Raw genomic sequence first — 27169 nt, forward strand, 5'->3', positions numbered from 1 at the left:
GTTTGAGGCCAGCTTGGGCTACAGAGCAAGACCCTATCAGAACAAAGATGATGTACATAAAGTTTCTGAGCTCATTTACTCCAGAAACATGTATTCCAATGACCTATATACCATACTAGAGAATTAGACTAACAAAGGTAAATTCATTCCCTGTTGTAAGAATTCAGGAAGGGAAGCTTTATTTGTAGCTAGAGGTTACAGACTCAGTGTTCCACGGGCACACAGAGGAGGCGCCTCAGCATGGTTACTTGATGGCCACGTCTGTTTATAGATCATTATATCATGCCAAGCACACAGCAAGGACAGGTGACTCCGTCCCAGTGCCTGATCCCAGTGGTTTCTGGTTGGAGGAGAATGGCTGATACACCAATGAGTCAGAGAAGGGTCTTGAAGGAGAATTCATCTCTAGGGAAAGGAACAGGAAGCAGGGACCACAGGGAGAAGGATTCATTTGCAAAGGTGGGAGAGAGGAAGGGTCACAGATGGGGCTCAGTGGTCTGGGTACACAAAGGGAAGGAGGGTGAGTGCACATGGGGCCCATAAAGATAAGGATTTTGACTCTATGAGACATATGTAGGATAGTTCCTTAGGAACTATTGACAGCCATAGAAATGGCATTGAAGCTCATGGTTCCCTAATTCTGCCTGCACTTTCTGTTCTCTAAGGATGGGTTAGGGACTGATGCCTGCTGCAGCTGTGGAATGATGATAAGGAGATAACATATCCCAGCAACCTCCATCTGGGACAGAGACCCCAGGCATGAATTTAACTTGGATAAGCAAAGGGGTGGCCCTGTGCTCTGGAATCTTCAGAAGTTCTGGTTCCCTCTATGAAAAATACAGGCCTTGGAAACTTCCAGCTTGTGAGTTATTAGAGCAAATCAATGTTTATTTAAAAGTAGGCAAATAGCCATGCACCAGTGGCTCAGGCCTGTAATCCTAGCTGCTCAGGATGCTGAGCTCTGAGGATCTCAGTTTGAAGCCACAGACAGGAAAGTCCATGAGACTATCTACAATTAACCAGAAAAGGCCGGAAGTGGAACTGTGGCTTGAGTGGCAGAATGACTTCCGTGAGCAAAAGAAGGCAAGTTAACAACAATGCTGGCTGAAGAAATAAAATATAAGTGGGTAATTTTTTGTATAAACTAATTCTCCATTTAATGTTCGTTTTGCTAATTTTAAGGACTAGGTGACAGTTGCAAAATGAGTAGGAGGGACAAATATGGTTGATCATCATACACAGCCGCTCTGGCTGTCTCCACTCTCCTGTTCCCAGCCATGATTGCTGTGAATGCACATTTCTCCCTTGGGAAGTGGACAGAGTCGGTGTCTGGCCAATGAGGCTGAGAAAGGCAAATAATCACACAGCAGGCCGAGCCCAGCACTAATGACGGCCAGCAGAGCCTGCACTGCACTCTACCGCACTGCACCGAGCTCTACAGAAGGGTGGGAGGCAATGCAGACTGCTCTGCTGTGCCCGGTCAGCACCGCTTCACTTCCCCTTCCTGTGAGATAAAGAAAGCTTCAAGCAGGCACCTAGAGATAGCCATTTTGTAGTGACCAGAGAGACATTTCCAGGGTCCTAGGGAAAAGTGTGATGTACGTTTATGTGGAGCAATCTGGAACCCATTGCAAGAGAAATGTCTCTTCTCCAAACTCCACTGTTGGGTCTGAGGGCTGCGACTTTGCAGTGTAGGGCCAGATCTAATCGTCTTAGCGGTGAGACTATGAGAACAGGACTGTGTACGCAGCAGGTTGCACAAGTGTGTATTGAATTCTGTACACTCTGGAAAGCAGTCTGTGCACTAGGCTCCAGGCTAGAACCAGATTACAGTGGAAAATGGAAATTCAAAAATCTGTGTGGCAGACACAAAGGCAGTTGAGTACATTTTTCAGTAAGTTATCACTAAGGTCCTTGGGAATGTGGACAAGAAAGCAGTTGACTTGGCGGGTGGGGGACGACAGAAAATAGGACAAGTGGTGGCCAGGCGAGGGGCAGGGAAGCTCCCCAAGAAAAGCTACCCTGGATAGGCCTTAAGGAGACAGGCGTCTCTGATTGAGAGGAAGTGTTCAGGGCAATGTTGCTTTGATTGGTATAGAACTAGAATGTGAAATTCTAGTACCTTGAGTTGTGGATTTTTTTTTCTTTACTAGTTCCAGGGATCTGGATAAATTTACTTATTTTATATTATCTTTAAGTAGTTGTACATAGGAGCTGCCATTTAACAAAGCAGTTTATGAATACAATGCATCAATCACCCCTTTCAACATTCTTACCCATCCCCCCTCCCCTAACTATCCTTCCCTCACTCATTGAGTTGTAGAATCTTTACTTTCAACTTTTTCCCCTCGTTTTTGACAGGCATGTATCTGATGCGGTTAGCTTCATTTTTAAACCACAAAGTTAAGGCATGCTTTTTGCTTTAAAAACCAAACTATGCAGAAATGTATTAAATCTGAAAGTCACCTCCAGCCACCCCAGCCCCACAAACCAGTGACCAGCTTTGGTGGGAATGTTGTCCTGCTTCCTTTTGTGCATAGAAACATGTCTCTTAACTGTTCTCTTAACCGGCGGCTGCTTTCATTGGTGTGGAGCTGGGAGGAAGTCAGGTGGTCGGCATAAGTCTGTCATTTAGGACGGTTAGAGCATCAGTACTAGGGCTTAAACTCAGAGTCAGTGTGCTCTCCCTGAGCTTTTTTCACTCAAGACTGGCATTCTCGTACTTGAGCCACAGCTCCACGTTTCCGGCTTCTCACTGCTTACTTGGAGATAGGGGTCTTAGTCTTACAGAGCTTTCTGCCTGGGCTAGCTTCAAATTGGAATCTTCAGATCTTGGCCTCCTGGGTAGCTAGGATTGTGAGCACATTGTCTGTCATTTGAAGATGCTCAGCTTCAGGCCTGAGGAGGTGGAAGATCTGACTTGTACCCAGTCTTCTTTCTCTAAACCCACTGCCCTGCCCTGGGAGCTCTGGTTCTTTTCCTAAAGGAAGATGAAGATCTCGGACAGAACCTTTCTAGTGCATGGGAGATATTCTTAGCAGCTGAGCTCAATTTCAGAGCTCCTTCTCTCATTAAGTTGAATTCGCACTTCCTCCTGCTCTGCCCCTAAGGGCCCACAGCCTCTGTGGTGGGTTTGCTCCCAGTGGCAGGATTTGAGAGTGCGGGAACTGCACTCTGTCAGAATAGAGAGAAGGTGATCTGAGGTCGGCGTATCTCCTGGCAGAGCTTGGAAATTATTGAATCCTGGCTTTTTCTTTTGCTCTTTTTTTTTTAAGATAATGAAAAGGATTACAATGTTTTTCCTCCTGTGAGTATCTAGTAAATGATGAATCTTAACAGCTACCTAGGTAGAGAGCTAAATTTAGACTGTAATAAAGGAAAGGAGGGAAACTGCTTAGAGCTGGCTTGTTCCTTGCCATCTGGCCTCCTCTCCTGAGCTCGCACAGTCCGATCTGGTCCTACTCGGCTGCAGTTGTCCCTGTCTCGAGGTGAATACAGCCTCAAAGAAAGATGGACAGGGTGATTGCCAGGGACAGCAGCTACTTCTGATCTGCCTGGCTTCTGATTCATAACATCCTAATAGCATGACCTAATAGCAGACCTTTCCCACCCAGTAGTCTCAGAGAGCTGTGAGTTATCTGGAGTTCAAACCCCAGATTCCAGTGGGCTGGCCCCTGAATCACAGGAGTGAGTCCTGTGGAGAAGGTGTCCCTGCTAGTGACATCCTCATGGGGCTGCTGTGTTATCAGGACCTGCAGAACAGGCTCTGTTCATCCTGGAAAAATACCACAACTCTGGTCAGGCTTGACCCGCAGGAGTCCTGAGAAACAGGGACCCTCATGAGTCCTGAGAAACAGGGTAAGTGTCTGCAGATCATCCTGGCTGGAGTTCCTACACCTGAAAAATCCTGTTATCCCCCACCATAGCCAGAGACCAGAACTGCTGAGAGCTTGGCTTCCTCAGCCCCTCACCCCATCTTCCTCTTTGCTTTCCTTAAAACTTTACGTAGTTTCCTACCTATAGGAAAATTTAAAAACAGTGCAAAGAATTCCCACGTGTCCCTTGCTCACCCACATTCTCTGTGACCGTTTCATGGCATCTCTGTGCATTCTTCCTGTCCATCCACCTGTCTACTCAGCCACCCATCTGTAATATGTAACACACATTATGTCATTCTCTATCCTATCCCCAGGCTTTCAAGTGTACACCAAAAGGAAGTGTATGTGAATATGTGTGTTTGTGCTGGTATTGTGGCTTCAAGTCAGGGCCTCATGCTCTCGCTCTGTGTCCCTCTTGTACCTTCTCACTTGCTGCCTTTCTTTTTGAGGGTTCTTCCCAGGGCTTTGTTTGGATCTCACATCGTATCAGTCTCATTTGATCTAGAGTAGTGGTTCTGACTATATTCTGCTCTGTGGTTTGGATCTCAGCTGTGTTGGTCTGATGTTTCCTCATGGTCAGGCCAAGGCCTTACCTTCTTGACAAGCTGTGCTCCTGTCCACCCTGGGACCGGTTAACTTTGATCACCAGGTAAAGTTGGTGACACCCTATTTTTTTCTGTTGTGAAATTGTGTGCGTTTCTCTTTATTTTGAAGTTGACCTATATTTTATTGAGGGAAGAATTTTGATACAATGTCCATATCTGTTCCTTCTCACACTCTCAGCCATCAGCCTTGGCATCCATTGATGACTTCTGCCGATATCCACTACTGATCTGATGGTTCCAGAAAGGGATTATCCTTTCCATCATTTGTTCTGAACTTATTATCTGACATTCTACTGAAAGTTAAATTTTCCTTCTTCCCCATCAATTGCTTTTTTTATTTTTTACTTATTCCTGTTTTGACTCATGGATTCCTATGCCATTCATTGGGCTTTAACCTGCTTGAGTGTTAGAATCTAAATTAGAGCAACAGGAGCTCTTTGGCTACATCAACTTCTTTGTTCTTTGCTGTGAGTGTTTCCTTACTTCCTGGCACATTACCCTAGGTTTGTTCTATGTTTTCCCTATCCTAGTCCTGGATCAGTCACTATTCATAGGTCCTTGGTTCCTGCTGTTGAGGATAAAAATCAGATACCAAACTCTTTTTATGATGTACCCATTGTTCCTGGTTCTCATGGCAAAGTGGGATACCATGCATAGAAACCTCATTATATAAGCTGTGTGGACATCCAAGTTCTTGTCATGGCATTTTTCTTTTCCCTCCTTCTCTCCTTCCTCTTCCTCCCTCTTTTCTTTCCTCCCTCCCTATCTTCCTTTTTTCCTTTATTTTTGCTTTAATTCTTTTAATTTTTTTTATTATATCCAAACAGTATTATATTCAAATAGGGGTTTCAATTTAACATGCCATTTTATTAGTATAGTGCATCTCAATCAGTGTCATTCCTTCCATCTTTTTCCCCTACCCATCTGTCCTATGCCCACCCATCTCCTACGTTTCTTAGTTCCAGTGTTACACATATATATTGGGTATTATGGCTGTATTTGCCCACCATTCCTCTCTTTGTCTGCACCCCTACCCTTGACTCCCATCCTCTTCGGTCGAAACATATTTTAGTTCCCAGGTATTCATTTTGTTATACTGTCTATTAGTGGTTCATAGGGATTCCTAAGTCTTATATTGAAGTCTTTGATCTACTTTGAATTAGTCAAAGTACAAGGTGAGAAACAAGGATCCATTTTCAATCTTCTGCATGTAAATATTCAGTTTTCTCAGCACTTAGTCAAAAGAGGCTATATTTTGTCTAATATTTTTGTGCCTTTGTCAAAAATCAGATGGCTATAGATATATTGGCTCATTTCTGGGTTTTTTAGTCTGTTCCATTGATTTTCAGATGGTTTTGTGCCAATACCAAGCTGTTTTAATTACTATGGCTCTGTAGTATAGCATTGCGATTTTTTTCTCAAGATTTCTCTCTCTCTCTGTGTCTCTTCTCCTTCCTTCCTTCCTTCCTTCCTTCCTTCCTTCCTTCCTTCCTTCCTTCCTTCCTCCCTCCCTCCCTCCCTCCCTCCTCCTCCTCCTCCTCCTCCTCCTTCTCCTTCTCCTCCTCCTCCTCTTCCTCCTCCTCCTTCTCCTCCTCCTCCTCTTCCTCCTCCTCCTCCTCTTCCTCCTCCTCCTCGTCTTCCTCCTTCTCCTCCCTTCTCCCTTTTTCTCCCTCCTGTAGATGATGGAACACAGGGTCCTGTGCCAGGCAAGCACTCTACTACTGAATTGAACCTCTAGCTTTTTGTGTTTTTTTTTTAATTGAGCACAATTTAATTGGGTAAAAGGAAGTACTGTATCAAGATATAATTGTCCGGAAGTTTCTCTCCCCACTTCTCAGCTACTCCTGGCCAATAGATCTTCCTGACTTCTCTACCATTGCTATTGGGATGTTCTCTTTTCTTTTCCCATAAAACAGCCCCTGGCCAGGGTCTCCTTGTCTTTGTTTGGCTAATGACAGACAACTAACCTGATAAGCTGGAAGTGTAGAAGCGTGAGAAGACCAGGCTTCCTAGAGACCAGATAAGCATGATAGCCTCAGTCCACTGCTTAGCTCACAGAAAGGAGGTAGGGACGGAAATAAGGAGCTTCAGAGGATGTGGAGTAGGTGGGTCAGATGAGCCTGAGAGCCTCAGGGAATGTGGCCTCACGCTGCCTGTTTCAAGTCAGTGAGGTAGACAGACACTAGACAAGGGTGAATCAGATCATATGTCCTCAGGAGACTGTAGGCCTCTGCTTTTGGTGTGTTTTTAACCTTTTCAGAGAGTTGTGGGGCCTGGGGACACCAGTGTCCTCTTATTTGAAACCTTTCTTTTGCTCCTGACAGGAGAAGAGCTGGTTTTTTTTGTGACATGTCTACTGTATTTGCACATTTGGAAATCAATTAGTGTAATTGGGGCAGTCAGTGGAGCTAAACAGAGGGGCAGTTTACTGAGAACAAATGTCTGGAATTGGATATTTTGCCAATCGAATTGCTCACAGTTGGTACAAGAAAATACTCCAAGTCAAATCATTCTGGCTGAATTGGACTCTTTTCTTCTTTCTTTATCTTAAAAATGTTAAAAGAAGCACAGCCTGGCTGAGATTTCCCCTCCAGTCCAACAGATTGCTTCTCTGAAGAAGATATTTTACCTGAAAAAGAGCAAAGGCACATGAAGAACTCCAGGTGTAAGTGCATAGTATGAATATTTTTTCACAAGGAAGAGCCTAAAAGGTGATATAGGACTATGTAGTCTAAAATCACATCATGCCAAGTGGCCTCTGAGGCTCAGTATAGGGAGAACGTAAGATTAAGAGGGCTTCAAATGACATTGCTGTCATAAGAACAAGAGAAAAGCTGGATAATCTACACAGTTACAATTCTTTCTGACCCATCTTAGGGTTAAAGTACTCACAAGTAGGCTGCATTCTAAAGAGGGGCAAAGTCTTCTAAGGAAAGGCCACATGTACTATTTTAGCCTTGGTAGAACATAGGAAGAAAAGATAGCCCCATTCAGGCCAAACTCTTTGCAATTCTTAAAGGCAAACTGCAGGCCCAAGTGTCTGGGACAAGCTTTTGTCCCAGGCCTCCACTGAGTGTTCCTGAGAGGCACCTGGACTAGAGAGAGATGCCCTGGTGGCTCAGTTGTGTAGGGGTGACCAGTAGATGTGAGGCTGAGGTAGAGGTAAACAGGTACAGGGCTTTAGTGACTTCCTCAGATTTGGTATTCCTATGAAGTAAGAGCAGACTCTCTGCCTGTCAGACCATCTTCAGAAACCCATTTCCCCAGGGGTGAAGTAGAAACAGAATGCTTCTACTTCTGTTGAGGAATAGAAGACATTACTGCTCAAGGCCCATGCTCCCTAAGAAGCAGTTGTACAAATCTTCTAGGGTTCTGGGGAGGCTGGCAAGAGTCCCACCTCACTAGCAAGCAAAGACTGACTGTTGGAGGCTGCATGGGGCATGGGGAAGACCCTATCTGAAGCCAGATACATGGGACAGCTAAAAGCTGGGAAGACCAGAAACCTAGTGCCTGGCCTCCTATGCAAAGTTCACATCACAGCATCCTCCTTCTAGAGAAACTCAGAGACAAAGGTGTGCTAAAGTTAACAATGAGACTCAGCTCAAATCAGCTTCTGATTGGGTTGGCTCAGCTTCCCACCCAGTGCTAACATCACAGCTGAAGAAATGCATCCATTTCTTCTATAAATCCTATTTACTTCCATCTCACCTGTTCTTTTAAACATGGCATCTGGCATTCAATTACAAGTCATAATGCTACTGGCCTCATGCCTGTGGCTTGTACCTCTAGCCACTTAGAAGGCTGAGATCTGAAGATCTTGGTTCAAAGCCAGCCTGGCATGAAGGTCTGTGAGACTCTTGTCTCCAATTAACCACCAAAAATCCAGAAGTAGAGCTGTAGTTCAAGTGGTAGAGCACTAGCCTGGAGCACAAAAGCTCAAGAACAATGCCCAAGCAGTGAGTTCAAGCCCAAGGACCACCAAAATAAAATAAAATTATAACACACAAAGTAAGAAAATTAAAAAAAAAAAACACATTGCCAAGAGACAAAGCAATCAACAGAACCAGACCCCTGATGAGTAAGATGCTGGTGCTATAAGACAGACTTTAAAACAACTAAGATGAATAGGAGGAAGAATAATGGAAGAGAACCTGGAAGGGGTGGTATTGTACTCATAACCTGACCTATGGAATTGTAACCTCTTTGTACAACTATTTAACAATGAGTTAAAAAAAAACTAAGGTATTGAAGGATCAAGTGGGACCGTGGGTCATATTTATCAACTGATGGAGAATTTTAGCAAAGGGATGCAAACTCTCATTGTTAAATGAGATGCTAGTAATGAAAAGTTGCTCAGTGATGATGAATTTCACAGTTTGAGCATTAGACTAGATAAAGTTAGGAAGAGAATCAAAGAATTTGAAAACAACTCAAGGGAGATTGTTTAACTTGAAACAAAGGAAAAGAGTGAGAGAGAAACAGAACTACTGAGAGTCATGGGATAGTCTCCAGTAGTCTAACAAAGGTGTGTAATGAGTCTCAGAGGGAGGAGTGTTTAGAAGAGGACTAGCAAGCTTCTGTTTCCCTCCAGGGAAAGCCATGTGGTTGAAAAAATGGCTGTAAGTACTGATTGCCTCTCTCCAGCTTCTAATTTAATGGAAGCATTTACTGTCATATTGCTCTACTTCCTTTTTGCTTATATTCTATACTGTGTTATTTGAAGGAAGAAATATGTGATTTATCTCACTCATAATCCCTTCAACAGCCTGCCTGCCATTTGGCATCAAGAGAAGTGGCAGTGAAGGTTGGATGGAGTAGCTGAATTGCAAGGCAAGATCTAGCAGCATGCCTTTCACTTTTGTGAGCCAACTTACACTCGGTTTAGCTAAAATAAAACATATGGCTCCTGGTTTTGAAGGGGTGGAAAATTACTATGCATCCTTGTCCATAGTCATAGCTCAGAACAATGACTTGTACTCTTCTCCCTTTGAATTTGAGCCATAGAAAAAACTGTTTATGCCAGCTGTGGTAGGTAGCTCCAGTCTATAATCCCAGTTACTCAGGCAGTGGAGATTGGGGATCAGGGTTTAAGTCTAGCCTGAGCATTAAAAGCTCCATTTCAGCCAGTGGCTGCATGTGGGGACGCACATGCACCTGTTTGTTATTCCAACTGCTGGGGAAGCACAATGGCTGGGCAAAATGGTGTGCACACTTGTCATCAGTGTGACACAGGGAAGCACAAGTAAGAAGACGGCAGTCTGGTCTGGATGCAGAACAAAACAAGACCCTGTTTCAAAAGTATCCAGGCAAAGGAGTGGCCGGAGGAGGGGCTCAGTGCCTAATAAGTGTGCCTTAGTTCGATCCCCAATACTAAACAAAAATCTGTTTCAAGAATAAGAAAGCACTAGTATGGGAGGGATATGTGTGAAGCACTCTTGGGTGTCAGGAGTGGGGTCCCATACGGACTGGTTATGCAGTTAATAAGGTAACAGCACAGGCTCCTTAGGGGACAGGGAAGGAAACTGGTTGCACACACTCAGCTACTTCAGTAACTGGTCAGTGGTCATTTCTAGCTGCTGACCAGACATCTGTCTGCTGAGAAGAAAGGGAATTTGCCACTGTGGATCTGGGCGTTTGTGCATCTATTGAATTTAGCTGCTTCCTGAAAGAAAGAGGAGGGTGCTGTTGAGAAGGTCTGGGAGTGTTGTTTCTAAAACATTAGCTTGTGGATTTAAAATATAAAGCCAGACATGGCTTCTCATCTTGCTGTTGCCAATGAACTTGCATCCCTGGCTCCTCGTTCTTGTTGTCATCCACCTCTTACCGAGAAGCCACTTCCTTCTCCACTACTGCTGGACTCGTTCACTTACCTTTTAAAGCAGGGGGTGGGGGTGATTTTCGTTGTTATATTTTAATGTATCTATCTCACCCTTCCCCTAGAGTGAGTTTTTGAGAGGAAAAGTTTATACTTCATTCATCTGTAGCACACTGCCAGGTACAGTAGGTTCTCAGTAAATGTTCGATTACATTAAATGCTCAATATGAGGTGGCAGCTGTGATTATGATCATTGTTGAGAGTAGTGTTTGTTCAGTGATTTGCACACGTGATTTTATTGTATTCTGATTTCCTGGGTCTTCCTGCATACTTTCATTGGTTATGACTGATGAGTTTTGTTTTGGTTCTGTGGGTCAGATAAGGACATTAGATTTCCATCACCACAGTGACAGATATAGTGGTACCTTAGAGAGACTGGGTTGTAGATAAGTTCAAATGTAATGAGAAAGATAAGGAGTCCTAGAGAAGAGAGAGATCACTGACTGAGGATGTCAGAGGGAAGCTGAGCCAAGTCATGAGAGATGCAAGGATCCTGTCAGAATGTCCCTTTTGTGTGGAAGACCACCCTCCGTGGCTTTGGGAAGGAGGAAAGAAAAGGGGCTTTCTGTGGACTCGGCCAGTGAGTGAAGTACTAGAACCAACGGCAGAGATCACAGTCAGATCTACAGGGATGACAACTGTCACTGTGTGTTTGCTCTATATGTCTGGGCAAACACAAAGGAGAAAGTGTGTTTTCATCTTTTACTGAAAAGAAACACACTCGCCCCTAGAGGAAAAACCCAACCGCTTTCCCCTGGATGTCAGGTTGGTTCTGTGGAGCTGTGTCCTGGCTTCTACTGATGATCTGACTGCTCGGAACCTTGGTTTCCTCAGCAGTGGAGGAAGGGTAGAAAGCAAGTGTTTCTAATCCCTTTCCACTCCAACATCCTGTGGCCAGATAGAGCACCTAGAATCCTAGGGATTGAGCCCCACACACTGACATTGAAGAAAAAGACAACTGGGAGCACTAGCACCTGAGCTGTTTTCTCCCAGGGACACCAATGCAGAGCTTTGAGGGTTTCAGATCCACTGCAAGCCCCTCTGTGGCTGCTGCCAGGGCAGGCCCTGAACCCCGCAGTCAGCCCCAAGTCCACCTTCTGCAGCTAGCAGAAGATAGCAGGCACTACGGCCTTCTTACAGCAACTTCCCAAAGTGACCCCAGGCACCTGCTCTCAGGGCCTCCTGGAACTTTCTGAAGGTGGGACAGAACAGAGGCTTGTGGAGGAAGGAGCAGGGCTTCTCCTAAGGCCTGCCCTTGGGAACAACTAAGTCTGCAGGAAGAAGCCAGGCACCAGTGGTTCACACCTATACTCCTATTTACTCCGAGGACTGAAGCTCAAAGCCAGTTGGAGTAGGAAAATTTGGGAGACTCTTATCTCCTGTTAACCAGTAAAAACAAAAAACCAAGTGGTAGAAGTGCTAGCCTTTAGTTAAAAAAAAAGAGTACAAGGTCCTGAGATCAAGCCCCAGTACCAGCATGCACACACACACACACACACACACACACACACACACACACACCTACCTTCAGGGAGGGTCTTGGGGTCTCTTGCTGCACCTCTTATTTGACAAATCACTTTTCCCCAAATTTGTATTTTGCGAACTGTATTTAAGTGACACGGGTTTGTGTCTGTCAGGTACTCTTGGCCTCTCCTAGCATCCTGTTCTAACACTACATGTAAATCAGGCCCTCCACTCCACAACCTGTTCCCATGATCAAAACTAGCTTTTGCCTATCCTTGATCTGATAAATTCATTCAATGGGCAAAGGGATAGTGAAGAATCTGCACTATACAATGAATGGTATGTAAAATCTGTAAGAGGAGAAAACATGAGGCAATTGGCTGGCATTATTACTAAGAGGAAATGTTTGGTGAAGGGACCATTCCATCAATCCTAGCCTACTTATCTGTGCAAGTGTGTGTGAAGGTAAGGTCATATACCCTGGTAAGTCCAATGTGTTATAGGCAAAGATTTGGCCAACTGCATGCAGGAGCTACTTGTGGTGCGGGACAGGCTTTATATAGAACACCGCTGAAGTTCCCTTTGTAGCTGTAGCTGTATCTGTATGCCTGCCCTGACCCTGGCTCAGATGTAGAGTGTCACATCCATGTGACTCCATGACTTTCCTTTATGACTTAGGACCGATCTCCTCGTGGGGTAACTGGTGCCTTCCCCTTGAGCTGTAAGCCCAGGATGGGCTTCAGAGATGCTTGCATGGGTATTTTAGGACCCACATCTCATGTCAGAAGCCCACGAGAGTCATTTTTATTAGCCAGAGCTATAGTGGATGGCTCCATGACCTTCTCTAGAAAGGAAGGTGCCAGAACAAAATTGACTGAGACATATGTTGGAAGGAGGAAGAAGAGAGATGAAAGAGGAGGAAGAGAAGAGGGGAAGAAGATGAAAGAGGTAGAGAAGAGAAGGGGAAGAGAGGAAGGAAGGGAAGGCAGGAGAGGTGAAGAGAACTGTTTGTTAGGGAGGAGGAGGTGTGTGTAAAACAAAAAAAAAAAAACATAGGATAGGAATTACTCACTGACTAAACTTATTTTCTGTGCAAAGCCAAGATCTACTGGAACCGAAACTTTTTCTCATGCACTGTCAGAATTATTTGTCGCTCTGAATAGCACTGTTTGATGTCTACTTTGCCAGAAATTTGAAGACATTTGAGTGTAAGGGTCAGGATGGGGAAACAGAAGGGTGACCACATGTACCTTGGGCCCAAATGCTTTCTTTCCTAGCGTACCATGGCTCCACCTGACCCAGCCAGAACTTGAATGGGAGCTCTGCTTTTTTTTCTTCTTGCCCTGGGGCTTGAACACAAGACCTAGTGCTGTCCCTGAGCTTTTGTACTCAAGTCTGTATTCTACCACTTGAGCCACAACTCACTCCACTCTTGGCTTTTTGGTGGTTAATTGGAAATAAGAGTTTCATTGACTTTTCTTGCCCAGACTGGCTTCGTACCACAATCCTCAAATCCTCATGACTAGAAAGAATGATAAACATAAGCCACCAGCACCCAACTGAGAGCTCTGTTTTTGTGGGCTGATTTGGACAAGAAAACCATCTTTTGTTTCTTTTTGGTCTCCCTACAACACAACAAGCAGACAGACTGTGGAAAAGAAGCGAACACTGGTTTTTCTACTAAGGAAATCCCAGCTGGGTGGATAGTACCACTGATAGCGTCATATAACACTCATGTGGATAGTACTCATATGGCTCCATTTTGAGGTTGGTTATCTAACTAACACATGCATTCTCTACAGATGTTAAGGATGCAGTGATTTGGCCTCTAGGTCATTCGAGGTCATTACTGTGTTTATTCACCAGGGTGTTGAAGCTATTTCAGTCAAGAGGGATGCCTGTGATAGCTATGCATCAATGTAAAAAAAAACAAAACCTGAGAATATAAGTTAATAAAGGGAAAGGTATGTTTTGGCTCCATTTCAGAGGTTTAATCCACGACCACCTGCCAGTGCTTTGGGACTGATACAGCACTATTTATCTCATCAAGAACATGAAGCAAAGGAGACTGTTCATCTCTTGGAAGCCAAGAAGTGAAAGACAGGAATTCTCAGATATTTGGGGCATGTTCTCAGAGACCTCAACATCCTCCCATGGGCCCTATACCTTAAAAGTTCCACTTCTCCTCATCCAATGCCTAAATTGGGCTGCCTAAGCTCTGAACTTCAAGGTTCTCCTTGGTTCTAGGAGAGCTTCCCCAGGTTGATCCAAATCTGAGGTATACTGATCCTGTTATCTTCTTTGCTCTTCTGGTGTCTGATGCTTCTACCTAAGAGGTGCTAAGGGAAGACTGTGCAAGCTCCACTCTAGGCCTATTTAGACCACTCAGCATCCCTCCAATCCTGCCTGCCCTTCCCTGTTCCCCTCCCAGCTGAGAAAAAGCCTTCTTCCAGCCACTTGGGAGGGAACAGTGCACAGCCCAGCTAAACTAACCACAACCATTCTGCCTCTTTGTTCTTTTCAGAATGGGTTGAATGGCCTACATCTGGCTTCTAAAGAAGGCCATGTGAAGATGGTGGTTGAACTTCTACACAAAGAAATCATTCTAGAAACAACAACCAAGGTATGTTGAGCAGAGGTTGGTGGGGAGGGAGAGGGAGAGGGGCAATTTTTGTTGAAAACTTAAATCCCTCATGTATGTCCCAGACCTTGGCTTAGACACAAATTCTTTTTGAGAGAAACCCAAACATGATCCTGAATTTCCCTTATCCCTCCAATTGTGTCCCAATTCTCAAGTACCTAATGCCATCTGAAAAACTGGACGCTGCTTCCAGAAGATTCTGTGGGCTTTTACCTTATTCTCATAACTAGATTCTAAAACAATAGCCCTTTCCTGGTGGCTTCATCCTCCTCAAGGTTGTAGACATAGCAAGAATGGAGTCTCACAAGCTTAGAACACAGAAAACAAAGGGGCATGATCTCCCTGATATATGACTGTTAACAAAGGGAGACGGAGACACAGTAGAGACCAAGTCTGTGAATACTGTATATGTTCTTGATACATTGTATATTGTATATATGTCTACCTGACCTAGAGAAGGGATAGAAAAACAGGACGTAAGATATCACAAGAAATGTACACACTGCCCTACTATGTAACTGTACCCTTTTTGCACAACACCTTGTAAAAAAATTTGTGTTCAATTAATAAACAAATAAAAAAAAAAAGAATGGAGTCTCAGAAGCTGCAGAGTCAGCTGCCTTGGAGTTGAAGTCCTGGCTGAGAAACTTCCCACTCTTAGGCAAGTGACTCAGGCTCCTCAGTAAAACACAGGATTGGTGTGAAGGTCAAGTGAAGTGGTGCACACAAATAAGGTATCTGGCACACAAGAAGCTGGTAACTATGCTTTAAGGGCTATAGGAGAAATTCTGGATTCCTCTGCAAACTTGCAGACTTCAGTCCCTGAAACAGCATTCTCTTTTGTGATAAGATATTGGCACAAAGACATCCATTAATATACATCTCTAGATTGAAAGACAATCTTTTGTTTTCTGGTTCTTTGCATATGCTAAGCATGTACTCTACTACTGAGCTATAACCCCAGCCCCAAAAGCACATTTTATTTCTTATGTGCATACATCTTACTTATTAAACAGGATGCAGCCAGTATTTGTAAAAGCAAGCACTCATTTCCATTATCAGCTGAGGTCTCCTCTCCCTGACTTTCCCATCTTTCCCCGGCCTCTTCGTTCCATTTGTTATTTATTAAAGGGCCACACACACAGCCTCAAATTCAGCTCCATGCAGCAAGCATTCTGCTGGAGTGGAAGTGTATGTAGACAACAGGCATCAGTTATGGATAGGAAATGAAGTACCAAAATGTTTTGAATCCAGAAGCATCTCTCAAGGTAAAATTCTGTCATGTTCCCCAAGTTCAAAGATCTCACTGTGTTCATTAGTGAAATGAATGGAATTAGTTGCAGGACATTTTTCTCTAACTCTATGACAAATAGCAGTGTTTCCACCTGCTCTTTCTTTGGGTGAAGGGATAGAATAATAATAATAATAATTATTATTATTATTATTATTATTAATTCCCTCACATGCCTGACTGCAAGCAGGTGTTTGTAAGCCACCTGACTGGATTTTGTGGCAGACATTTCCCCAAGATCTGTAAAAAGATTACACTTTATCCTTTTACTCCCTCTGAATCCACGCCCTTTGATTGATATTTTGCAATGAACACTGGTATATCTTATTAATAGAAAATGTATAAGCTAGTGTAATTTGAAATACCACATAGAAGGAGGAGGAGCAGAGGTGAAACTCAAACCATGTGCTAAGAAAAGTTGCCTAGCAGACTGAGAATTTAGAATTATTCTCTTAAGCCTAGGAAAGATGGAAAATAAAGCAAAAAGCAAGAAGCCAAAGCCAGTCTATGTTCCACAACTGTACACAGACATTGAAAAGCATAAGGCAAACCTCCTCCTCTCTTCCCTTCTCTGTTTCCCCTAAGAGGCCAGAGATCAGCCCCCATCATCTCTCTGGAGAATTTCTCCCCTCTACTTGAAGTCACACATTATGGTTCTGCCATCCTTTATTTTATGAGTCCCTGGAAATGGCAAAATTGGGTATTTGTGGATCAAGATAAAACAAGTTCTTTTTCCTGCTCATTCAAGGCCATGAGGAAAGAGCAGGACCAGAGAACACAGAGATCTCAGCCCCTGTCTTGACTCCATAGCCCAGGCCCAGAGGACTTCTGGAGCCTTAGTGTGTGAGTACGTGTGTGTGTGCACACACATGCTTGTGTCGGCATACACTCACAAGCAAGTGCACGCATCAGGGGCAAACAGCCCACTTCACACAGTCTCCCCTCAGTGCTTATTTCTTGCCAGTACTGCCCTCCACACAGATGCATGACCCACCCAGGAGGTTCCACAGATGGCCAGCTCCCAACACTCATGTCAGAAGAAGGAGTGCTCTGTCAGTGGCAGGTTTCAGACAGGAAGGGTCAGATGGAAAGCAAAACCGATGCACGCCTCTTCAAGGTGAAGAAACCGAGTCTGTATTGTCTCAGTGACTCAGAGCCTGACACACACTCTCAGTTTATGACCAGCAAATGAATGGACACAGGGCCCATGCCTCCTCCTCTACGCCATCTATGAAGGTATCGCGTGGAGCTCTGAGTTTTGGTTTCTAGAGAAGCTTCACTTGCCAGCAGCCCTCTGCCATAGCAAACGAATTAGACCAGACTGCCAAAGACTCTTCAGACTTCTATGAAAAATGGTTCATGAACCTCTATACATTTACCTCTGCCATTTGCTCTCTGGTATTTAAGAACAAACCTTTTACTTACCAAATGAGACTTAAGCAGAAGCCAACATGACCATTTGGGGAAGCGACAACAGGAAGTTTTTGCTTTGTCACTCAAACCAAAGTTCAAGAAACAAAGACCTGAGCCCCTTCCAGCCCCTTAGGGGACCTCTTAGAGGGTGATGTCCCTCCTATGGGCATTGGAAGGATGCAGTGGTTATGTGGCCACGGAATTCATCACAGATCAGTTCCACCTCAACGACCACAGTTTGCCTGCAGGTGACAGATGGTTCAGTGCAAGGACCAGGTTTGAAGTCCCCCTTGTCAGTTCTGGAGCTATATTAGCACATGTTTATGTAATTTAGTTTAAAAACTACATGTATCTGGGCACTGCTAGATCATGCCTATAGAGACCTAAGGATCATGGTTCAAAGTGAGCCCAGGCAGGAAAGTCCATGAGATTCTTACCTTCAGTTCACCAGGAAAAAGTCAGAAGTGGAGCTGTGGCTCAAGTGGAGGAGTGCTAACCTTGAGAAAAAAGGCTCAGGGACAAGCCCAAGCCCTGAGTTCAAGTTGCAAGACTGGCACGCACACACATCTGTCTGTCTGTCTCTCTGTCTTTCTCTCTCTCTCTCTCTCTCTCTCTCTCTCTCTCTCTCTCTCACACACACACACACACACACACACACACACACACACACACACACACCTATCTACAATCATCCTAGGGGGAATATTGAACTCTGAACTTCATAGTGTTCTAGTCCTTTCTATAAAGTGGCCCAATATTTGCATATCACCTACACACATCCTTCTGCTAACTTTAAACCGTTTTTTGGATTATGTATGCTGTCCAATGTAGTGCAAATGCCCTGCAAGTCCTGTTACATCATATTGTTTAGGGAATTAAATACATAGGTAGTACAGAAGCAGTACTTTTCCAACTGCTTTCTGTCCATGGTTGGTTGCATCTGAGGTTGCTGAACCAAGGGATACAAAAGACCTAACAAACTATGAGAAATTAGGTCCGCTCCTTAAGTAGACACATACACCTATCTAGCTGCAGTCCTTTTTCACCCACTCACCCTATTTGGCAAAAGTACCCAATGGTGACTGTCCTCAGAATGTTGCTAAATAAATGTGCAGTGTAATTATGCAGGGTTCACAGGGGCAGCAGTGCTGGCTTCCTGCCCAGGACCCCGGGCCAGGAGGCGCCTGGCAGGACAGCTGGCTGGCCAGGGATGTCAGCATGAGAAACAGCAATGCTCCTGGTCCTCTGTGTTTCCACCATTGTCCAGCATCTGCAAGGAGTCAGACCCAGAGAAACTTGCACAGTAAACCCATGTGCTCAGGCCCTGCCTTCTTTCCTGTTAGTGCTTCTTACCTCTTAAAGAGCCCCATTTTCTCTTTATTTCTTTCCTCTGACTTTTTCTCTCCTCTAACTTGGTGAGGCCTTCCTCACTCTGTTTTTCTTATTCATATTTTGAATATTATTATTTTTATTTTCCATTCTCAGATTGATTCTTTTGATGGCTTCCCATCATTTAGTTTCGTTTTTCTTCTCTTCCTTCCTACACTACAGAGGGCATTTCATTGTTTTTCCTTCCTACTCTTGGCTTTACTCACTCTCTTACCCTCCAGTCACCTCTGTCCCTTAGATTCCCTTGTTCTGAGAGTGTACCTGTTAGGAAAGTGGAGGAGAAAGGAACAGGTCAAACTTGATCTCAACAGGCAAGGACTGTTGATTGAAGTACATAAGGGGCAAGCACCTTCCCAGGGATTGAAGGGTGTGCAAGGAGGTGGGGTTGCAGTTAGGCTTTTAGGGGGCTTGGTTCAGAAAATTGGTTTTAAAGTTGAAAGACCTTTCATTCTGGTGAGGCGAGGACTTCTGCTCAGGCTCACAGTGACATGTTCTGCCCAAGGTGGCAGGAACATATGGTTAGGCCTAGGTCAGAATGTCTCACCTGCAGTCAAGCGCATCTGTACAAACTGTCTGTGTGTGCCTGGGGTAGTGGGGCGGGGATCAACCCTTTAGTTCCTCATAGTGTTGGGAGTGTGCACTGTCCCTTCCCCAGAGTGCATAGGCCTAGCTGAGGGCTCTGTGGCACCCTTTGGGCACACGTCAAATGAAGCCAAAGTCCAGTGGAGGGTTGCTTGCTGGTGTGTCCTGTAGTGTGTGTCTTCAGGGACTCGGACTCCATCAGCAATGACAAGACATTGTGGCTCTGTGCAGCAAGAGTGGGAGTTGAGTGTGTGTGCATGTATGTACTTGTGTGCGTACGCGCCTGTATGTCTTTTTGCTTTCAGCACCGTGTTTCAGAGAAAAAGGGCATAATTTTCCTCCCTGTACTTCCATTGCTATTTCACAATGCAGGCTGGGCCAGGTGCACACACACGTGGTTTTTTTTTTTTTTTTTTACCTCCTAGGACCTTACAGAAAGGCCATGCTGCCTGCCTTCCAGTCAATGCTCTCATTCTCTTACCTGTGGCTTATGCAGTCATAGGGAAACCTCCTCTGTTCCTTCTCCCATGTGTTGCAGAAGGGGAACACCGCTCTGCACATTGCTGCCCTCGCTGGTCAGGATGAGGTGGTCCGGGAGCTGGTCAACTATGGCGCCAATGTCAATGCCCAGTCTCAGGTGGGTGCTCTCTGACCCTTGCCACAGGGCACTATCTTTCTTCATTTACATTTCTTTTGCTAATTACATTTCTACTGCTAATATATACTATAGCTAAGTTTAGATTAATTAGCAGTGCATCCCTAAGCATGATGGGGAAGTCTTTCTGTACAGTTTCCTCATGGCTTAACTACATAGTCTAAGCATGGTGGAACTGGGTGGTTGTAGACTCCATCTCCACCCAGGAGACTAGCCAAGGGACATAATTAGCATGGACTCTTGAGGGAGACAAGCTATATGTGGGAGGTTGAGGCATGGGGAGGATTAGTAAAGAAAAGAATGGTAATAATGGAGGAGGAGCTTGGGAGCCAGAACCTGACTAAGGTGATAAAAGATGAAACACTCCATGGATAATTATCCTCCCCCCTACTGTGGCTTTTGATAGTCATCCACAGTGCCAGTTCAATATGACAATGAGTTTTCAAAGGTGAGGACATTTCACAGAGACTGGATGACAGAGCTAGAGTTAAAGAGCTGTCGTCCAGGTGAAAGGCATGCATCTGTGTTTTTCCCCACTGCAGCTGTGTTTTAATGGCCTCTTCTCTTGGCTTACAGAAAGGCTTCACACCCCTGTACATGGCAGCTCAAGAGAATCACTTGGAAGTAGTTAAGTTTTTACTGGAAAATGGAGCCAACCAGAATGTAGCCACAGAAGTAAGTACCCTAGGGGCAGTTCTCACAGACAGAAGTGCCCTGAGCTTGGGACACTGTGGCTGAGCCATGGACATGGCCTGAAGTGTGACTGCTGATAAAGCGTTACTGAATCTCTGCATTGATCCTGGAGCTGTTAGTTCTGCAAGGAAGTAGGGAGCAAGTCATGGATCTCGAAGAAAGCACAGACACCTGCCAAAGAAGTGATGTCAGGCAAAGAAATGACAAATGCCAAGAAACATATAGTAGAGTGGGAGGTTGGGAATGAGATCTGGTTAACAAGTCTGCCTGGGGCCTTATGACCAAGGCTTCTTGACAACTCTGACTTGGTAGCTTGTTGGTGAAATGATGACGTTCCACTTGAAAGACCTAAGGCTTTTCCTGATTCTTGTCATTGTGTGGCTCTGATGACATAGCTTCATTGAATTGTATCTCACCATTTCATGAGGCCACAAGCCCTCAGTACACAGCTAAGGAAAGTGATATTAAGAACTCACAGTTGAATACTCAGGACCCAGCTTGGTTTCTAGCACCTGGACACCTATTTAGTAAAACTCTGACCCATTCAAGGTACAGTCTTGGCATGAAAGATGGGATGGGAGGAAGAGCAGATAGGAATCAATGCGCAAAAAAATGTGTATCATTGCTCACAGTCAGAATCTCCTACTGTGCAGTCACACTAGAAACAGATGGTAAAGGAAAGCTAAATGCCATGGAGAGATAACTGCAGGCCTTGTGAGATTGCAAAGGAAGGACATGGGGTCAAGCAAAGATGTGGAGCGGGGAGTAGATAGCACTTAGGCTGATCTCAGAAGATGCAGCTTGGAGGACTTCAAAGAGCAGAAGGATGGAGGAAGGTCACTAAAGCTGGGCCTGTCACAAGCAAGAGCTGGAGGTAAATGTGTGTATCCAGTCTTGAGGTTAGCAAGTGATCCGTTAGCCACAGCTGACAAACGTCTCTTCTTCTTGGCCAGGATGGCTTCACTCCCCTGGCTGTGGCTCTGCAGCAGGGCCATGAGAGTGTGGTGGCCCACCTCATCAACTACGGGACAAAGGGGAAGGTGCGCCTCCCAGCCCTTCACATCGCAGCCCGCAACGATGACACAAGGACGGCTGCTGTGCTCCTGCAGAATGACCCCAACCCAGACGTGCTTTCCAAGGTGAGGGCAGCCAGACGCGCACTGGCAGAGATAGACGAGGACTGAAGACCCAAACTGCCTGAGTGGATAGCTTCAGTACCCAACTGTTTTGTAAGAACAGGTGGGATCTAACCATGCACAATGAGCACAGCTCCCACCATGCCTTTGAAACCTAGAAGCAATACGTGCGGATCTTGGTGGACAGCCTCACCTCAGACCCCTGGTGAAGGCCGAGATGATGTGCACAGTGTAGGACTGGATGGCTCTTGCAGCTCCAGGATATTTAGATCAATATTCAGGAAGACAGGAAGGGTTCCCAGAGCAAAGCTGGAGTCCTAGCAGGGTAGATCCAGGCTGTCCCCCTTTCTTTTCCCCTGATACTACTGCTAGAGATACTCCTGATAGCGGAGGAGCTGGGTAGTGAAGACAGAATGCCCAGGGGCCTCGTTGGCTGGTGGCACTGTGTCCCACTGCCTGTACAGCTAGACTGTCGCCTCTGTCAGCCAGAGTAGAATTGAACTGAGTGATTTGCATATCCCTTCCACACTGTGTCCCACCTATGTCTCCTGAGTTCATCTGGAAACTGGCTGCTTCCATATGAAGGTAATTTGAGGACATGGGAAAGGATGGTGACAGTGAACACAGTCAGGTGTCAAAGGTCTGTCTTTGGCAAACCTCCTGAAGCATCAGGCTTTTTTAGGGGTCTGAAACAACCCTACAGTTAAACTGATGGACTCACACTACTTTCAGCTTGCGAGTAAAATCTCTTCCTGCATGATCATTCCGGTGGAGGTGATCTAGTCTATGTTTGGTCACGGCCATGAGGCACAGGGTAGAGCTCATCAAAGGTGGTGCCCAGCTTTGAGTATAGCTTGCCAGAGGGCATCTTGTGGCAGATGTTACCATTGGTCAAAATCTGCATTGTGTGTTGGGTCTCCAGGCCCTACAGACTTCTCCAGCATCTTCAGGAGGATTCTGGGATAGAGGTGCCAGTAAGTCACCTATGACAGGTTCTTCTCCCTCTCTGTTGTGTCCAGACTGGCTTCACACCCCTCCATATCGCAGCCCACTACGAGAACCTCAACGTGGCCCAGCTGCTCCTCAACAGAGGGGCCAGTGTCAACTTCACACCACAGGTAATCCATCCTGGTTCTCCCATGCTTGAAATATTTCCAATTACATGCCCCTCATTCTGGCACCAGGCCTGTTGTGGCACAGCCATGGCGTCTGTCAAGGCTTCTTGCTACATGTTCCTAGCCATCTTCCCCTTGATTCCCAACTACTTGGCTCTGAGAAAATGAAGCCACATCTGTTTGGTCCTGTGGTGGACACCTAGAGACAGGGGACTGGATTTCTTCCATCTATTAAGTTGGCCCTGGGGGGACATGAGTTTGGCCAGGCTGATGGTTCACCTCCATTTTATTGCCTCCTTACACATTTGGAGCTCTTTCTTAGGGAAGAGATGCTCTGCACTCTGAGTTAGCTGCCTGTACTATGGCAGCTGGGAGCTGGGTTGGGAGCTAGACAGTGGGATGCACACAGGAAAGCATGCTAGCCCTGACTGTCCTCTGCTTCCTCCCTTCAGAATGGCATCACACCATTACACATCGCCTCCCGCAGGGGGAATGTGATCATGGTGCGGCTTCTCCTGGACCGGGGGGCCCAGATAGAAACAAGGACCAAGGTAGGTGCCAGTGTCCTTCATGGCCAGGCCAGGAGAGGGAATTCTGCTCTTGTGAGCCTTGCCAGGGTGGTGGTTCTTGGTGACCTAGTTAGCGACGAGTCAGCTAACGTAGCCTGCAGCATTCAGGTGCAGGAGGAGATGATTGAGCAATGGTGCTGCAGTGGAGCCAGTCTGAAGGAAGTGTCGGCACATCTGCAGCTGGGCTTCATGCTGTAGGCAGCCTCCTCTCTGCATGGCCACTGACGGGTGCCTTTTGGACTTCACTCTGTCTTTAAAGGATGAATTGACACCTCTCCACTGTGCAGCTCGGAACGGGCACGTGCGAATCTCAGAGATCCTGCTAGACCATGGGGCACCCATCCAAGCCAAAACCAAGGTACACCTCCTTTGATTCTGTAGGGTATCTTCTGTCTGACCAGGCAGGGATCCAGGTCAGACAGACACAGGATAGATTCTATTTCTGTAGAAATAGAAGTGCTGGTACAACTAAGCGCAACAATGGATGTGACGTTTGTTCTGGCGCCTGTCACATAGGAGGCACTGATGATCATCTAGATCAAGGTTGGAAACTTTATTCAAAGAGTCAGATATTAAATACTTTGTGGCTTTTTGGCCATGGCCACTGCAGCAATAATTAAACTCTACCAATGGAGCAGAAAAGCATCATAGGCAACAAGCACACTAGTGGCCATGTTATAATAAAACTTCACTTAGAGGCCCAGGTGGCAGGCCAGATGGGGTCCACAAGCTGTTGTTTGCCTATTCCAGCTCTAAATGAATCCCTATCTCCTCCACCTTAGTTCAGAAAAGTCAGAATCTAAGACTTCTCAAACTTTGCAGAGCCTAAATCAGATAGGAGCATAGCTGAAAAGAAAACAACTTTTTTTCTTCCATTTCATTGGACAACAGAGCAAAGGCCCATCCCTAAGTTCTAATGGGGGGACTTGAGATTTCCAGAAGGGCCTAAAACTGCTGGCCATACCATGCTGCCTCTACCTGCATCTCTGTCCCCATTTTCTGGGGTGAGTTTATAAGATGTGGTTAAAGTAAAGCAAGTCAGAGTCAAGACCATTTGCAGCCACAGAAATGCATTTGTTAGGGGAAAGAATAGGATTTAGCTCTAAGCTCTATTTTTCCATCCTTCATGTACTCAGAATCGCATTGCTATTCATGTCACTGCATTTTTTTTCTGGCCACTGGGACATTTAAAAAATATTAAGCACAATCACTGGTCTTAAGAAGTGGGGGAAAGACCCACATACCTGAGAAGCTGACTGAGAGCAGTATGTGTGCAAACATGAGAAGAAGGTTTGAAAGAGTGGCATGGGTCAGGAAAGCCTCCTCACAGAGGAAGTGGCCCTGGCTGGAATGGCGAAGTGGAAAGGAGAAAGGTAGAAAAGAAAAAGGTAGTTATCAGAGGCTCACAGGAGCAGAGTGACCAGAAGGAGCCAGGATCATTCGAATTCATGTCAGAGCATCATGTCAGCCAGAAGTTGGAAGCATGTTGCTTATTGTCTTTCCTTCAGGACAAGTTCGTTTTCATATTCTGTCCCCAGAAGGCTTTACAATGCTTTGCTTTCTTCTTCCTCCTCCTCCCTAGAATGGCTTGTCTCCGATCCACATGGCGGCTCAGGGAGACCACCTCGATTGTGTCCGACTCCTGTTGCAGTACAATGCAGAGATAGATGACATCACCCTGGACCATCTGACCCCGCTCCATGTGGCAGCCCACTGCGGCCATCACAGGGTTGCCAAGGTCCTCTTGGATAAAGGAGCCAAGCCAAACTCCAGGGCCCTGGTGAGTGGAGAAGGTGCTACAGGGGCAGTGGCAGAGAGAGTCAGGCGCAGAGCAGGGGCTGAGAGTAACTCCCAGGACTCAGTGCCCAGCGTGGGAAGCAGCAACATGCAGACTGATGTACACGTGGAGTGTGCTCATCTTCCACATTCCCCTACATATGCAGCTGGACATCACCTCCCGAGGCCAGGGAGGCTTGTTCATTGTGTACAGGTGGGCTGGGCTCTACTTCAACCCCAGCCGAGCACGGAGCTGCAAGATAAGGATATCTTAAAGATATCCCTGGCTTTTTGACCTGTGAGCTGCATTGGCCCAAGCTAAACATCCTTCCTACCCAGGAGGGGCTCAGTTTCCACAGTCCCAGGGCAGAGGTTGGTTTAGACCTAACACAGATTCTTCTGAGAGCCAAGGGTTCTGTCCTGGCCAGCATCTCCTAGGACAGTCTAGGAGTCTGGGAAAGTTAGCTCTGAACTGAGCATACCTGGGACCCCCCTCCCAACCCCAGTTGGCATGCCCATAACAGGAGAGGAAAACCGAGGGACAGGTATTCTCCAGAGACTGAAGAAGATCACTACCATTTATTTTTTAAAAAGCTTTCACTGAGCACTGACCACAGGCCATGCACTGCAATGGCTGAGGTTTCTCAGCCTTGCAACTCACTGCTGACACTGGGCTTGATGTGGGTTGTCATTTGTGTACTAGAGAATATTTAGTGTCATCCCTGGCCTCTCCCACTAGAGGCTTACAGCCCTCCTCCCCTCGTTATAGCCATCAAAAATGTCTCCAGCTATGGCTTTTCATGTTGGAGGAGGTGCACACCATCCCCCGCTGCCACTTTCCTTTGTTTGAGAGCCGCCAAGAGTCACATGAAATGCTGCAAAGACAGATGGAAGCGGTCAGATTAACCCTGACCTTCTGGGCATGCAGGCCAGCACTGTCCACTTGAGCACAGATTCATTATACTTCAGTGCTCCAAGGATCGAGGGCAGAGGGGCATGATTGGCTTCTGACTCTATGATAAATTCACCCTCAAGGGAGCATCATACAGCAGACTCTTGCAGTACATCCAGAAATACGATGGAATTTTTTTTTAGTTTCTAAACAACATGTACAGGAACATGCTTGGTGAATGGAATGAGAGACCTGCTCTTAAAAGCAATGGGAATTTGCCCATTGGTCTATGGCTATCTGCTGGGAAGGGCTGCCTTTCAGACAGCAGGGTGGTCTTGAAGGTTTCTCTTGGCTAGTGAGTAAGCACCCGGTGTCTCTCTCTTCTGTGTGTGGGACTGCAGAATGGCTTTACCCCTTTACATATTGCCTGTAAGAAGAACCACATTCGTGTCATGGAGTTGCTGCTGAAGACTGGAGCCTCCATCGATGCAGTCACGGAGGTAGGAAAAGCTGTAGGTGCATGCACTCAGCCCTGCTCCCCTCCATCACCCTCTCATTGTAGATTTGTGTGGCTAGACAGTGTGTGTGTGTGTGTGTGTGTGCACGCACGCACGCACATGCGTGCATGCACCTGCATGCACGGGGCGTGCTCACATCATGATTCTTGAAGGAAAGAATTGAACGACTAATACAATGGGACCAATAGTGATCTCAGGAAGCCTTCCAAAGTCCAAAGCAATACATGGAATTATAAAAGTGATAGAACTTGCTTGCCAGTGGTCCCGTCAGTCACTTTCCTGCAAACAGACCGACGTGGTTTACCTCCATCCCCTTGGAACACCATTCCTGAGGCACAGAGCAGCAGGAGAGTGCTAGCTGAACTCCACTTGCTCTGCCATGCATGGAGGTTCCTGCGTGCTCATTTGACTCCTGCCTGTTCTAGTCTGGCCTGACACCTCTCCACGTGGCCTCCTTCATGGGACACCTCCCCATTGTGAAGAACCTCCTGCAGCGAGGAGCATCGCCTAACGTCTCCAACGTGGTAAGGTCATTAGCACGGCAAGGGCTCTGCACTCAGCACCACGAGCTCTAAGGAGCTTGGACACCCTCTCTGCCACTAGAGGTGGAACTGGTACTATAGCAAAGCCTCCAGATGTGGGAGGCTCTTCTTACATACCCACACTCTCCCCCACTA

The 27169-nt window shown here is 45.9% G+C and overlaps 1 protein-coding gene across 5 annotated transcripts in view; it reads left to right on the plus strand.

Moving 5' to 3' along the window:
• Ank1 (ankyrin 1) overlaps nt 1-27169 on the plus strand; it is a 137134-nt gene that overhangs the window by 42379 nt on the left and 67586 nt on the right. For all 5 annotated transcript variants that reach the window (XR_007208507.1, XM_048330266.1, XM_048330268.1 and 2 more), the window contains exons 3-12: nt 14347-14445; nt 19677-19775; nt 20370-20468; nt 21440-21625; nt 22642-22740; nt 23190-23288; nt 23566-23664; nt 24889-25086; nt 26376-26474; nt 26918-27016. Coding sequence is in view for 4 of the 5 variants with exons in the window: in XM_048330266.1 (XP_048186223.1) it covers nt 14347-14445; nt 19677-19775; nt 20370-20468; nt 21440-21625; nt 22642-22740; nt 23190-23288; nt 23566-23664; nt 24889-25086; nt 26376-26474; nt 26918-27016 (1176 nt within the window). In the remaining variant the exon portion in view is untranslated. The remainder of the gene's footprint in view (nt 1-14346; nt 14446-19676; nt 19776-20369; nt 20469-21439; nt 21626-22641; nt 22741-23189; nt 23289-23565; nt 23665-24888; nt 25087-26375; nt 26475-26917; nt 27017-27169) is intronic.

Source organism: Perognathus longimembris, chromosome 21, assembly GCF_023159225.1.
Source record: "Perognathus longimembris pacificus isolate PPM17 chromosome 21, ASM2315922v1, whole genome shotgun sequence".
NCBI classification, from domain to species: Eukaryota; Metazoa; Chordata; class Mammalia; order Rodentia; family Heteromyidae; genus Perognathus; species Perognathus longimembris.